The sequence below is a fragment of the Solanum lycopersicum genome, chromosome 8 (genome assembly GCF_036512215.1).
Source record: "Solanum lycopersicum chromosome 8, SLM_r2.1".
NCBI lineage: Eukaryota > Viridiplantae > Streptophyta > Magnoliopsida > Solanales > Solanaceae > Solanum > Solanum lycopersicum.
In genome coordinates this window covers 3,659,540-3,672,704 of record NC_090807.1, presented here as the reverse complement: position 1 = coordinate 3,672,704, position 13,165 = coordinate 3,659,540, and the positions used below count along the sequence as shown (strand labels likewise).

The 13,165-nt window shown below is 26.8% G+C and overlaps 1 protein-coding gene across 2 annotated transcripts; it reads right to left on the bottom strand.

Moving 5' to 3' along the window:
- Positions 1–150: 150 nt before the first annotated feature.
- On the bottom strand, positions 151–1,725 carry LOC101263230 (dof zinc finger protein DOF4.6-like). 2 transcript variants are annotated; one of them, XM_026032287.2, is made up of 3 exons: positions 1,496–1,725; positions 1,036–1,145; positions 151–954 (listed from the first exon to the last, which is right to left on the bottom strand). In XM_026032287.2, exons 1-3 carry the CDS (start codon positions 1,517–1,519, stop codon positions 444–446), a joined length of 645 nt encoding a protein of 214 aa, XP_025888072.1. In that variant the 5' UTR covers positions 1,520–1,725; the 3' UTR covers positions 151–443. The 2 variants fall into 2 exon arrangements, with proteins under 2 accessions (XP_025888072.1, XP_004244646.1); XM_004244598.5 differs by having other exon boundaries at positions 151–1,145; positions 1,496–1,721.
- Between the last annotated feature and the right edge of the window lie 11,440 nt (positions 1,726–13,165).

The following is a 13,165-nucleotide window of genomic DNA, read 5'->3' as shown; positions in this document are numbered from 1 at the left end:
AAAAAATATATATAAGTATATAAAAAATTCTTGATAAATTACGAGATATTCCCTTCGTCCTAATTTTACGTGGTAACATCTATCTGAGCACATAGACTAAGAAAGAAATTAAAATTGTTAAAATTTGTGATTTAGATCAAGACGTATGTGTAGTTATAAATCGTTTCATTAAATAAAGTTAAAATATGTTTAAATACACAAAAATGACAATTTCTAGATTTAACAAACCAAAAAATAGGTCACATAAATTAGATAGAGCAGAGAGTATTATTTTCTTTAATTACTAAAGATCATTATGTTTTGAACTGCTTTGAACTGTTTTTTCTTAAGTCGAGAGACTATTGAAAATAGTCTCTCTATTTTTGATACAGAGATCGATAAAATCTGCATAGACTCTATCTTCTTCGGACCTTCAGAACTGGATATGTTGTTGTACCAATATCTCAATTTCCTCCTAAAATTACATCCCAATATCCATTTGTTGATGATTCTCCATCTCTACTTTGCTCACTTGTGTTTGAAACTTGCTTTAGATCTTCAAAAGGAAACAAAATCCCTCCACTTGTTGTTGTACTTGTACACACTTGCAAATCTTGAATAATATTATTACATTCATAGCCACCATCACTAATACTACTACTTCCAATTAAACCATGATCCAAATTACTAGAGAATAAGTAAATTGAATTTGGATCAGAAATATTAGGCATGATTGGCATAAATGAATTATTATTTGGTACTTGTATCAACTCAGAAATAATCTTGAAATCAGATGAAAAATCCAAGTTGAGATCTTGATTAACCCCTTTATTATTATTATTATTAATAATATCTTGTACTTTAGGAGAAATAATATTATTTTTCATAATATTAATTGATGATGATTTCTTGGATTTTCTTGAAACTCCACCAATAGGAATGTTCCTAAGAGATCCACCATCAGTCCAATATCTTCTACAATTCTTACAAAAAAATCTTGGTTGAGAAAGACTATAGTTATTGTAATAACAAAACTTTGTGTTTGTTGAATTGCACCTTGGACAATTCTTCAAAGCTTCATCATTTTGTTGTTGTTGAGGCCTAATTTTCCTTGTATTTGTATTCTTTGGTATTTTCATCTCTTCCATAGTTTTCACCACAATTCCCTTTAAGAAAAGGAAAAAAAAAATTACTTGAAAATGAGCAAATTAATAAAAATTGAATCTTTATTCTTTGTAATATGAACTCTTTTTGTTTTTTTTAACTTTTAAGATAACAACAATCTTGATCCTTTTCCCTTTTTTCAACCTTTTTCAAAATCTCACATATATAAAGAGGGGAAAGTGAAGGGTTACATCAAAATTTAAAAAGCACACAATTAAATTCAATTTGTAGCAAGAGACACAAGAATATATATTTACATAATGAAAAAAAAAAATTTCATAAAATATTAAGTGAAAAGGCAAAATTTTTAAAAAGTAGATAGATCTATATCTCTAATTTTTGGAGTTTGTACCTGTGGCCATTGAGAAGTGTCCATTCATGAAAAAAGGAGGAGGAGGAGGATTATTATTTTTTTGTGAAAAATAATAATAAAAAATTAGTAGCTTTTGAGAGAAAAAGGAATATTTGAGATGGTTCTATGTGCTTTAGCCTTTGTGTTTATAGAGAAAAAGAGAGTGCTTAATGTTTAATAAGAAAAAAAGATAACTATAGTAAACGGTGTATAGATAGCTTTTGTTATATTTTTGAGACGTTGTTGTCACTGACTTTCAAAAGTTCTTCCCTCTCATGAAAGACTAAATAAGAATAGGTGATATAATTTTACTTGTTTTTCTGATTTTAATAAATATTAAATCGGTGAATATCGTCATGATATTTATATATTTATTAATATAAAAGTAATATATATTAATTTTTGGACTATAGGAATACCAATATTTTAAAAAGTATAATTATTAGAAAAAATGACAATTTTTCTATTATTCTATATTGATTATATTAGTTTATTATTATTTGTTAGTGGGGGAATATGTGTCCCTGCAGAGAGCAGAGATAATAAATTTTCATTTATAACTTTTGTGGTGGTTATAACTTATACGTCTACTTTTATTTGTTTTATTATTGATTTTATAATTATAGTATTCGAGTTCAATCGGTATATAAATATATAAAAGTTGAAAATTAAGATAGATAGGAGGTAAAATTTTTTGTATATATATGTATAACTTATTCTTCTAAATTTATTTGTAAAATTATATTAAATATATTTTAATTATTCAAGTTAATTTATGCATATTTTAATTAATGTTATGAAATATTTACTTTCTTATATCGAATAACTATATTGACAAAAGAGTTGCATAATATTTTTTCCTCCCTTGTCATTTATTTTATTTTTTTTTATTCTTAGCTTTAGCCTTATATGTATTTGAGTTAATTTTATACAATAAAAACTCTTACATTCTTTTTCAATTGTTAAATATTTCAGTGTGGAAATTATATGGACAGATTCAATGTGAATGATCTAGATGAGGTGTTAACCTGCTTGTACAAATAATGTGCAAATCTTTTTATATTTCATGCAAAGAGTATGAGGGAATATTATCTTGTCTGCCTCATATCCTCCATAGTGGGACATAGGACAAGCTCTCATGTTAATTTTCAATAAAATAAATATTTTGAGCTCGGAAAATGAAATCGTTTTGATCAGTAAATTATATATTGAGAAAGATATAAATAAATACATTTTGTTAATAAGTACACTAAATAGGGAAAGAGGCGAGCGAGATGGAGAAGGAGGCGAGCGAGATTTGTTATGTATTTCATATGCATACGAATACAATTGGATACAATGTATTTAGAACAAATTACACATAATTTTGACATCATATATTTCAGTATACATGTATCTAGGCATATCTGAGCGTACCAAAATCTAATAAGATTCGTAATATTGCAAACTATTCCCTTTGTCCCTAATTACTTTTCCACTTTAGAATTACCACACCTATTAAAAAAATGATGATTGACATAGTGAGTTTACCATTTCACCTCTTTTAATTATGAAGTGGATGAATTAAAAATTTAAGATTTTCAAGAATTTTTACTTTTTCTCAAAATTAATTAATTAATGATATAATAGAAAAAAAATTGTCTTTTATTGATTTATCAAATGACCAAGTAAAAAAATTGAATAAGTAGTTATGAACTGGAGAGTATCATGTATATAAGTATATAACTCTTAAACCATTGGATTATCGCAAATTTCCCTTTGTTTTTTAGTTTTTGTGTCATCACGTGGATCATAGTGTAAGTTTCTGAAATTCATTTAATTATTACTTTGACATTATATATATTGAGAAATTATTACAAAGGAATATTTTATTAGAAACCTACTAACGAAGTTAATTTTTTTATCCAAGTACAAAAATGAAACATGCTTAAGCTTTGTTAATAATTAGCTACGTTTATTTGAGATCTACGAGCAACTCATAAATTTCAAATCTTAAATCTTTTTTTTTCTATTATATAATTCAATAGTAATATATATTCTTCACTAAAAAGTTGAATAATGTGATCAAATGATGATATACTCGTAGATATAGTAGTTAGTACTAGTTATAAAGTCCATTTATAGATGGACTACGTCAAAAAAGCATTTGTTGGCATTATAATTTATTCATACATTAACTGAAATCGAAGCATGCATAATCAATATTTTCATATTTAAGTTTTGATTTATTTAAATTTACATCGTGTTAATAGATTCTAGATCAACTTAATTTATAAATTATTTATATGAAATATCTGCCTTTATTATGTTGTTGCCAGCAATTAATGCCACTATTTTTTAGTCAAACCAAAAATATATCACGGTTAGATAAATCACGATATGTTTGCATGATAATATAACATGTCATCTTAGGAAAACAAATATATATAAGATGTATATAAGTCGAGTGTGAGGATATAAAAAGCGACCTAAAATTAGTTAAATAAATAACATGCACATACAAGTGTAACTCGTATATCGTGTTAACACAATGAATATTTAAATTAAGAGAAATGTCGAATAACTGGAAGACCTACGATAAATACTTGCTTATATAAGGTGTTTAGATCAAATGATCACGTAAATTTTAGGCTTAAGTCATCTATAGCCCCTCAAAGTTGTCCGCATAATTCATTTAGACACTTCAACTAAGACTTGTACCAATTGAACACCTTTACCCTCCCAAATTTGAACCATTTAAACATTTTTTTGACAATAAGCTAAAAGTATAATGTGTGTGAAATACACTCGCGATGACATGACAATTTGACGAATTAAATACTGATATTTGGTATTTTAGAGTCCAAAAAATTTAATATAAAATATATTATAAAGTAAAAAAAAAATTATGTTAAAAATTAAAAAAGAAATCATATAAATCCTATAGCTTACCTACCCTTCTATTCCATGGAGTCCAAAACTCTTCTCCTTCTACAGTGCCCCAGCCCCCACGACAACCCTCTCTGTAAATATTCTATTATTTTTTAATCTTCTTAGTTCATCTGCATCATAGAGTTCAAGCAAAAGGATTAAGATTTATTGCTATTTTTGATGAGTTACGGAAGAGTTGGCCATAGGTAAAAAATAAAATAAAATTTAACTTGTCTTCCTCGTTTCATTTTTGACGAAAAGATGAACTTGGTCGGAAAATTAATCAGTTTTCGATGAATAGTGGATTTCTTTTTGAGTTCCAGAGGTGATTATATTTTTTGATTGAAGAACACCCTACAAAAATGTGAGCAAAATAAAAAATAAATAGAAAAGTCCTTTAACAAAATTCACACAAATCTCCATCAGTTTAACACCAAAACACTACATTAACAACAAAGAAAAAAATTTCAAATTTCAAGCTCTCTAATGATGGTGGCTGCCATGGCGACAATGAAGGTACCACCAATCCTCTCCTAGTACGATGGTAATAGAAAAACAAAAAAAAATTGATGGAGGTAGAAGGCAATGGAGAAACAAAAAACAATGATGGAGATAGAAGTGAAGTATCCGGAGAAAAAATGAGGAAAAAGATGGACGTAGAATGGCGGCAATGACTAGTGTGGTGGAGGAAGTGATGGGTAAAGAGGGAGGAAGAAGAACAGTTTTTTCCTAAAAAAAGCCTACCTAAAGGCCTCTCACGCGCCTCTTTGGGGTGAAACACAAACAATGTGCCAGGTAAGCAAAAAATGTTCAGATGGTTCAAATTGGGAGGGTAAAAATGTTCAATAGATAAAAATCTTAATTGAAGTGTCTAAGTGAATTATGAGAACAACTTTAAGGGGCTGTAGATGACTTAAGCCTAAATTTTATCATAGTTAAGTTATTTGATAGGGTATAACAGGCATAATAATGAACTATATGTTGAAAAGTCGAAATCTTATGTACAAACACATGTCATGTATGACGGAGATGACCAATGTGGACCTATCTTATATTGACGGTACATTTGTGGATATTGGGCTGGGCCTAATAGGACACAGTGCCAGTGGTGGTGGATTATAGGGCCCAAACACTAAAACCAAACTTACAACCCAAAAAGTGGAGCCTTAGGCCCAATATAAGTAAAGTTTCTCAGGATTAAAAGCCTAACCATATTATCCTCCTTTGTGGCCAATATCGAGTTCATCTAAATTTAGTATTTTCAATACGTAATAGAAACTTATATACTAAAAAAATAGTAATAGATACAAATTATAGATATAAATTCATAACTTTAAATATATATATGAATTATTTCAACATTAAATACTTTAAAGATTGAATGATATAATTTAAATTCTGAATCTTCCTCCTCGACTCGTGGACCGGTGGTCGATGACGATGCCACGTGATTATCTACCTTCATACCACGTGGAACAGTAGTAGACTGTTGAAGAATCAACTCTGGACTGAGTTCCATGGAATTGGTTCTTATGGGCCCTTAGTGATGCATGTTGGGCCAAGTGCCCAATGGCTACTTTTGCAAATAGGGCCACTTGACACTAGTACACTAGAAAGGCCAAGTATGATACCAAATAAATTAGGAAAAATCATCTAAATACACAATTTATTTTACAAATTCTCTATCATTTGAAAAAATTACAAAAATCTCTATCCTTTCTTATTTCTTGAATATATCACTGTACGTGATGTACTAGTCGGATACATTAGTTTATGTGATGTATCGGGACGTACGCTATGTATCGAGATGTTGAATGATGTATTCAAAATTGAGACGCGATGTATCCGGACATTGACGGATGTATCTGAATTGGAACGTGATGTATTGGAATGTTTAGGGATGTATAAATTTAAGGGATTTAATTTTCTCGATTGACGCGACAAAATCTATTTCAAATAATAGGATAGTATATTGAGAAAATGCTCAAATATATCTTGAACTTTGAGAAAAGTCTTATTTATGTTATACATTAAAAATTTAGCTCATCTATGTCAATTTCATTTGAGAAAAGACTCATTCATATCATTATTTGTAAAATATAGTTAGCTTTTAACACTATGAGATTATTGTAAAATTGTAAAAAAAAATTGAAATTTCATTTCTTTTATCCGATTCACAAAATTTTTATCTCCAACAACAACATATTTAGTATAGTTTCACCTGTAGAGTTACCTCTATCTTGTGAAGATAAAGAAACTATCTTCACTAGACCCTCGGCTCAATTCACATAATATCTAAAGAATTAATACAGTAAAGTAATGGACCATGGAATCATGAGGTATGGTGTGATAGAATTCGTAAGATCTCTTTATCGTCAATTGAAAGTTTTAGAATCAAAATTTTGAAAAAAAAACAACTGTTGATACATAACATATTCTCCTTTAAAAAATCTACATGACGTAGGTATAAAATAATCATATTATAATCATATTTCAGATAACAAATAGCAACATGATATTTCATATTTATTCTACGAGACTAAAGTAAAACACTATTTTATAACATTAGAAGTATTTCATTCCAAATGAAACAAATATAAAAAAAAAAGTGAAACACTATTTTAGAACATTAGAAGTATTTCATTCTAAATGAAACAAACATGAGAAATATAAGTGTTATCAAATCAATCGATAAAGTTAAACTTAAAAAATACCATATGAATATGATTTATTTCTAATTAGATGGTCTAAATCAATATTTTCTTTTTTTTTAAATAAATGAAACATATAATTGGCAATCATTTTCAATTAAAATCTCAATGTTTCCTATAGTGTATGTCGTAGATTTTTTAATGGACCACAATATCTTAGGGCAAATCTATGAATGGGTCTAAATTCTTCAAATATTTGCCACATTAGCACAACATTCCAAACAATTATTCTTAATTTTCACCCACCCCCACACCACATGCATGATATCATTTTTCTTGTTCAATGAGATGATAGAGCCCACTTGAAAATACTCATGGTCTTGGGCCTCAATGTCTTTCAATTTTAGGTTTCTCTAGTTAATGTTTCTCTAATCACGAATCAAAGTTATAGTTATGTGTTGTGAAATTAACAGATCGTATATTTTAGAATTGTATATGTTGTTGAAGAAGAAGGAATATGACGATTGAAACATGTCCAACGAAGTTGATTGACGTGTCTACAACAAGTGTTGATGAAGAAGGAAGCTGAAGATTGAAACATGTCAAAGGAACATGTCCAATGAAGCTGACTGACAAGTTTACAACACTGCTATAGAATTTGAGTCACACTAGGATTAGACTATTATATCGACTAGGCTGCTACTAATTGTGTTAGTTATACAAATATGTTTGGCATTTAATTTTCTTCATTGACACCTCAAAATTAATTTTAATGTTTTTTTCACGAATCAGGATGATATATTGGGGAAAAGGCTCAAATGTGTTATTAAATCTTGAGAAAACGTTCATCTATGCCATTCATTAAAAGTTTGGATTATTTATGTCATTTTCATTTTAAAAAAGACTCATCCATGCAATTATTTGTTAAAGGAAAATAGTTTTTGTTTTGCATAACCATTTTTTACACGTGGTCATTATGATTTAGCTATATCATTAATTAAATTGTTTTTTGATAAAAAAAAAAGGATCATGTATGCCATTGAACTTTGAAAAAAGGTTCATCTATGCTATCGTTAAAAGTTTGACTTATTTATGTCATTTCAATTAACAAATAATGACATGAATAAATCTTTATTTTTTCTCAAACGAAAATGAATAGATGAGCCAAACTTTTAATGAAGGACATAAATGAACATTTTCTTTATCGAAACAGAATCATTTTAACTCAAAAATTCCTTCTAAAGAATTTGTTCTTCGATTGATGGGTTGCATCAATCTAAAAGGTGGTGTGATATCTCAATCCTTAATACACCACATATTTCATGATTAAAATGAACAATTCAATTCAATACTTTACAAGAAAGTCGCAAATAAGAATTTTTCACAATTTTTAATTTTGAAACTACGTAATAATTGTCATTCTCATAAAAATTGTGATTTATAATTATATTTTTGAGATTGATTAATTCAAATATAATTGATTGATGTCGGTGTTAACTTGTTCGTGTCAGATGATTATTCGTGTTTAAATTTTTGAGAATTACTGATATAATTTCATTGGATGATGTCAATAATTATATATGATTAAATGTACAATCCGTCTCAATTTAATTTACACTCAATTTAAGACATAGTGTGACATTTTACACATTTAGAAAGTGCATAAACTTTAAAATCCCTATTTTCTCATGTAATGTAACTACAAATTTAGAATGTGATAAAATAAAATCTTATTTATATTAATGATGTATATTACGTGTAAAAAACTAATAGATCAATCGTGTTCTCGAACGGATAAAGCTAAATATATATAATTCTATGGTCAATGTATGGGTTGTAAGCTACTAATTAATATTATAATTAATGGTACTACTTTTAGGGTTTTACGCAACAAATCACGCCAACAAATTGACACACCAACACATACACTAAAAGCAAAAACTAAGTCAAAGGCACTTGTTTTATTTACTAGTTAAAAAAATTTGTTAATTTAAAATTATTTTTCTATTATTATCACATATATAGAGTCATATTTATTGTCATAATATTAGTTTTAAACTTAGTCTTAGTTGACGTGTAATTACTGTATATCTCTCTCTCGATCTAATTAACTAATAATTAAATACTTTAACTCAACTTTATTGTGTCTCATTGATGTCTGTTTTGGAAGTGTCTGAATGATTATTCAACTAATATAACTTAGATAAATTGAAATATACAAATATACTTAAAATTAGAGTGTTTACTCGTTGATCGCGGATATAATATATTGTATACATTTTCTATTTTATACACAAACTTTTTGTGACCGTGGGTGGTGCTTGGGGCGGTGGCTGTTTGTTTAGCGGTATAATCAACAAAAAGTCAATTTTGTGTTCAATATTTGTCAAACACATTTCAATTATAATGAGAATTGAGAGCTCATGGATTGGCTTCAACAACTTTTTTACTTCTTTTGGGGTCATTATATGGTGTGAGAAAATTTAATATATATGTTAAATCATATCATATTCCACCTTTTTTATTTATTTAAATAATTCGTTAAACATGTGAATAAAATTTAATATCGATAAATAAAAAATAATACTCATATATATATAAGAGGTAACAAAATTCATAATTGTGTGAAATTTTTTTAGGAGAAACTGTGTGGATTATTAGTTAGGCTTAACTAAGTATAACATATCATATTATATCAAAATTATCTTTTAAGTAATTTTAATCTAATATGAGTATAAAATAATGGTTCAATGAGACGAGTATAAAATTAATAAATACGGACATAAGGTTTAACTTAACCTACAAGTTACGAGTTTACTATCTTTATCCATATATAAATGTTAAAGAAGCATGCATAAAAAAGAAATCGATATGCTTTAATGACTGTTATGTATTGATAGATAAAAAAAATGATTGAGAAATTATATATAAGATGTAACAACTCTTAATTTGAATTAAATTAAAATAAACAATATTACACCAAGAAGTCAAAATTATTTTACATTCATCTTTAAAATAATCCATTATATATTAGGTAAATTATACAATAATATAATATGCTTTAATATAAATTGGTGGCAATTCCCCCTCCATTGAAAACTCTTCATCATGTCATTCTCACTAGTGTAAATTGTTGGCCAAATTTCTCAATCTGTCTTTTGTTTTGATTATAAAGTTTAAGGGTGTGTTTGGTATGAAATTTTTTTCTTCATAATATGTCTTTCAATTTCTTTTATTTTCGTTGATCAAAATATTTTTCATTATAAATATAAATTTTTTAAAAGTAATTAGTAAAATGACTTTTTAGTGAATGATGAAACATGACATTTTTCGCAGCTGATTGTCTCCTCTCAAACCTCACACATATGTACACCCTCCCATGCCTACTATCCCACCCCCACCGACCCACCCACACCATCCTTTGGTTTTTCATTTGTCGTCAAGAATTTTTATTAGGCTCATATTCGTGTTGCATAAAATCTATTTAAAGAGAAGGTGATTTATAACATGATATATATTAGCTAAAATTTGAGATTTTTGATTAAGAACAAAAATATTATTTATCCGATCACAATTATTTTTGATAGCAAAAAATATTTTTGTTTGAACCAAACGCACCCTATAGAATAAATGAGTGATGTTTGATGAAAAGTAGCTAAACATACCATGGAAACATGACAAATGAAAGGTCATAGTGCATTATTTTGAATATTTAGAAAGGCCTCAATTTTGTTATTATTTTTTTGTAGTCTGGAATTTTCCTAAGAAAATGCCGTCCATTGAAATAACTATATGAAAACAAAAACAAATAAAGTAAAAAATAAAATAAAAAAAGAAAACGATGTATAGAATAAGTCAATAGGGTATATAATGGATGTTCAAAGAAGCAAAGAATAGTCAACCTTTATAGAGAAGTCATCAAATGGTGGAACTAAAAGTATTCGATACACTAAATTTTTATTATATATGAAATTTAAGAAATAATTGAATCATAAAAATTTATTATATATAATGTTATTTTATATTTTTATCAGAAGTTATTTTTATATTTAATTAGATAATCTTTAGATCATATGACTATAATTATATTTGATATTTTTAAAAGGAAAAATTGTATATAATAGCAAACTAATAACCTAAAATAAATGGAATAGCTAGAGTTTGATTTAATTGTGCTCCATAGCAAACGTTAGCTTAAATTTGCCAGCGTCTCTCTCCCAAAAATTTCGCTCGCCACTATCCATTCTCGCTCGCCTCTCTCGCTTTATACACAGAAGTGTATAATTCTGTTTCTGTTTTGTATAAAGCGAGAGAAAATTGTATATACACATGCAAAAATATATATCTTCGTGTTATACACTTAATTATACAATTTACAAACATTTTACTTCAAATTTTGCAGAGAAAAAGGCCAACGAATTATACAATTGTGAATTATATGCAGTGAAATACAATTTTCTCTAGCTTTATACAACAGAAGTGTATATATTGTGTTTCTGTTTTTGTATAAAGCGGGAGAAAAACATATATCTTCTTGCTATACACTTATAATTATGCAATATACATACATTTAATTCGATTCAATTGTATGCAAAGCAAATTATACAATTGCAGCGAAATAGGTCAACGAATTATACAATTTAAACCAAAGAATTATACAATTTAGGTCAGCGAATTATACAATTGTATATGTGTAGCGAATTATACAGTTTTTTGTTTGCTATGGAGCGCAATTATGCAAACTTTGCTATAGCATACAAATATGAATTTTTTGTTTGTTATATGTGAAAGTTGCCCTTTTTTAAATGGTGGACTAATCGTTAAAATTATTATTTTTATTGTTACTATTAATCAATTTATATTTTTTTATATGCATGACATGTTCTAAATAATTTCTTATGAGAGGAAATTCATACTTTTTTCGATCAGAATTTTTTAAAACTTCTTAAAGAGGAAATAACTTTCATGATATTAATATAGAATTAAAGCACCAATAATAACAAAAGAAATATAATGTAATTTATAAGTAGAGTCGGAAGTTAATAAAATATATGTAATTGTATTTCTATTTTATGAATAGCTAAAAAAAACTATTTTTGACTCGCTTTTTTGATAATCTTTCCCCTTTATTCAATTTTAAAAACGACAATATTAATAAGGTTATAAATTTAAATCACATCATTCTCTAATTAAAAAGCAATTTTTTTTTTAATTCTTTTCAAATCTTCTAACAACCAAAACTTCATGTCTTTTCTAGTAGATGAATACATATTTTAAATAAAATCTATATTAATGTCAATTATTGCTTATACAAATTTATTTTAATTACCATACTATCCAAATGTATTATAATCCATTTGATTTATTTTTTCATAAAGTAGGTAGGAAGTCCTAGATCTTACCAAACATATTTAATCATAATATAATTATGGTATTCATTGTATGCCTTTTTTTAAAATGTGAATTATACGTTAAGTTTTGTAAAGGAACCAACAAATAAACTCACACTAACAATTAAATATTTGGCTTCTGTACATATTATTACTTTCTCTATTTCATTTTATAATTCTATACGAATCAATTTGATTAAATAATAAAATTTATAATTTTAAATAAATTCAAACATAACTATGACGATTCAAAATGATATCATCTTTTTTCTATTTTTTATGCATGTCATTTAATTTTTTAAACAGATTTAAAACAATAAAAATAAAAATTTAAAATCCCTTTTTTTATATGAAGTTAGAGGATCCAAAGGAATTCATATGTATGAAAATTACACAATATATTTATTCTTTACTAAATAAATTTAGTAAAAAAAAAAATTTATCCGCCAGAAATTTTCTATGATAATACAAACATAATAAGTTTTTAGTTTTGTTTTAAACAATACCATAATGAATAATTTGATAGCTAATTTGAAGGCGAATTTTGCAAATATTAAATCTAATTGACATATAATAATTAAGAGGTATAAATAAAATTATTTTTTAATTTAATTTACTATTAAAAAACTTGAATCTAAATATTATTTTATATTAAAATATAATTTTTATCGCTACCAAACAATACCTAAGTGTTGTTAACAGAGATGACACGATTCGTT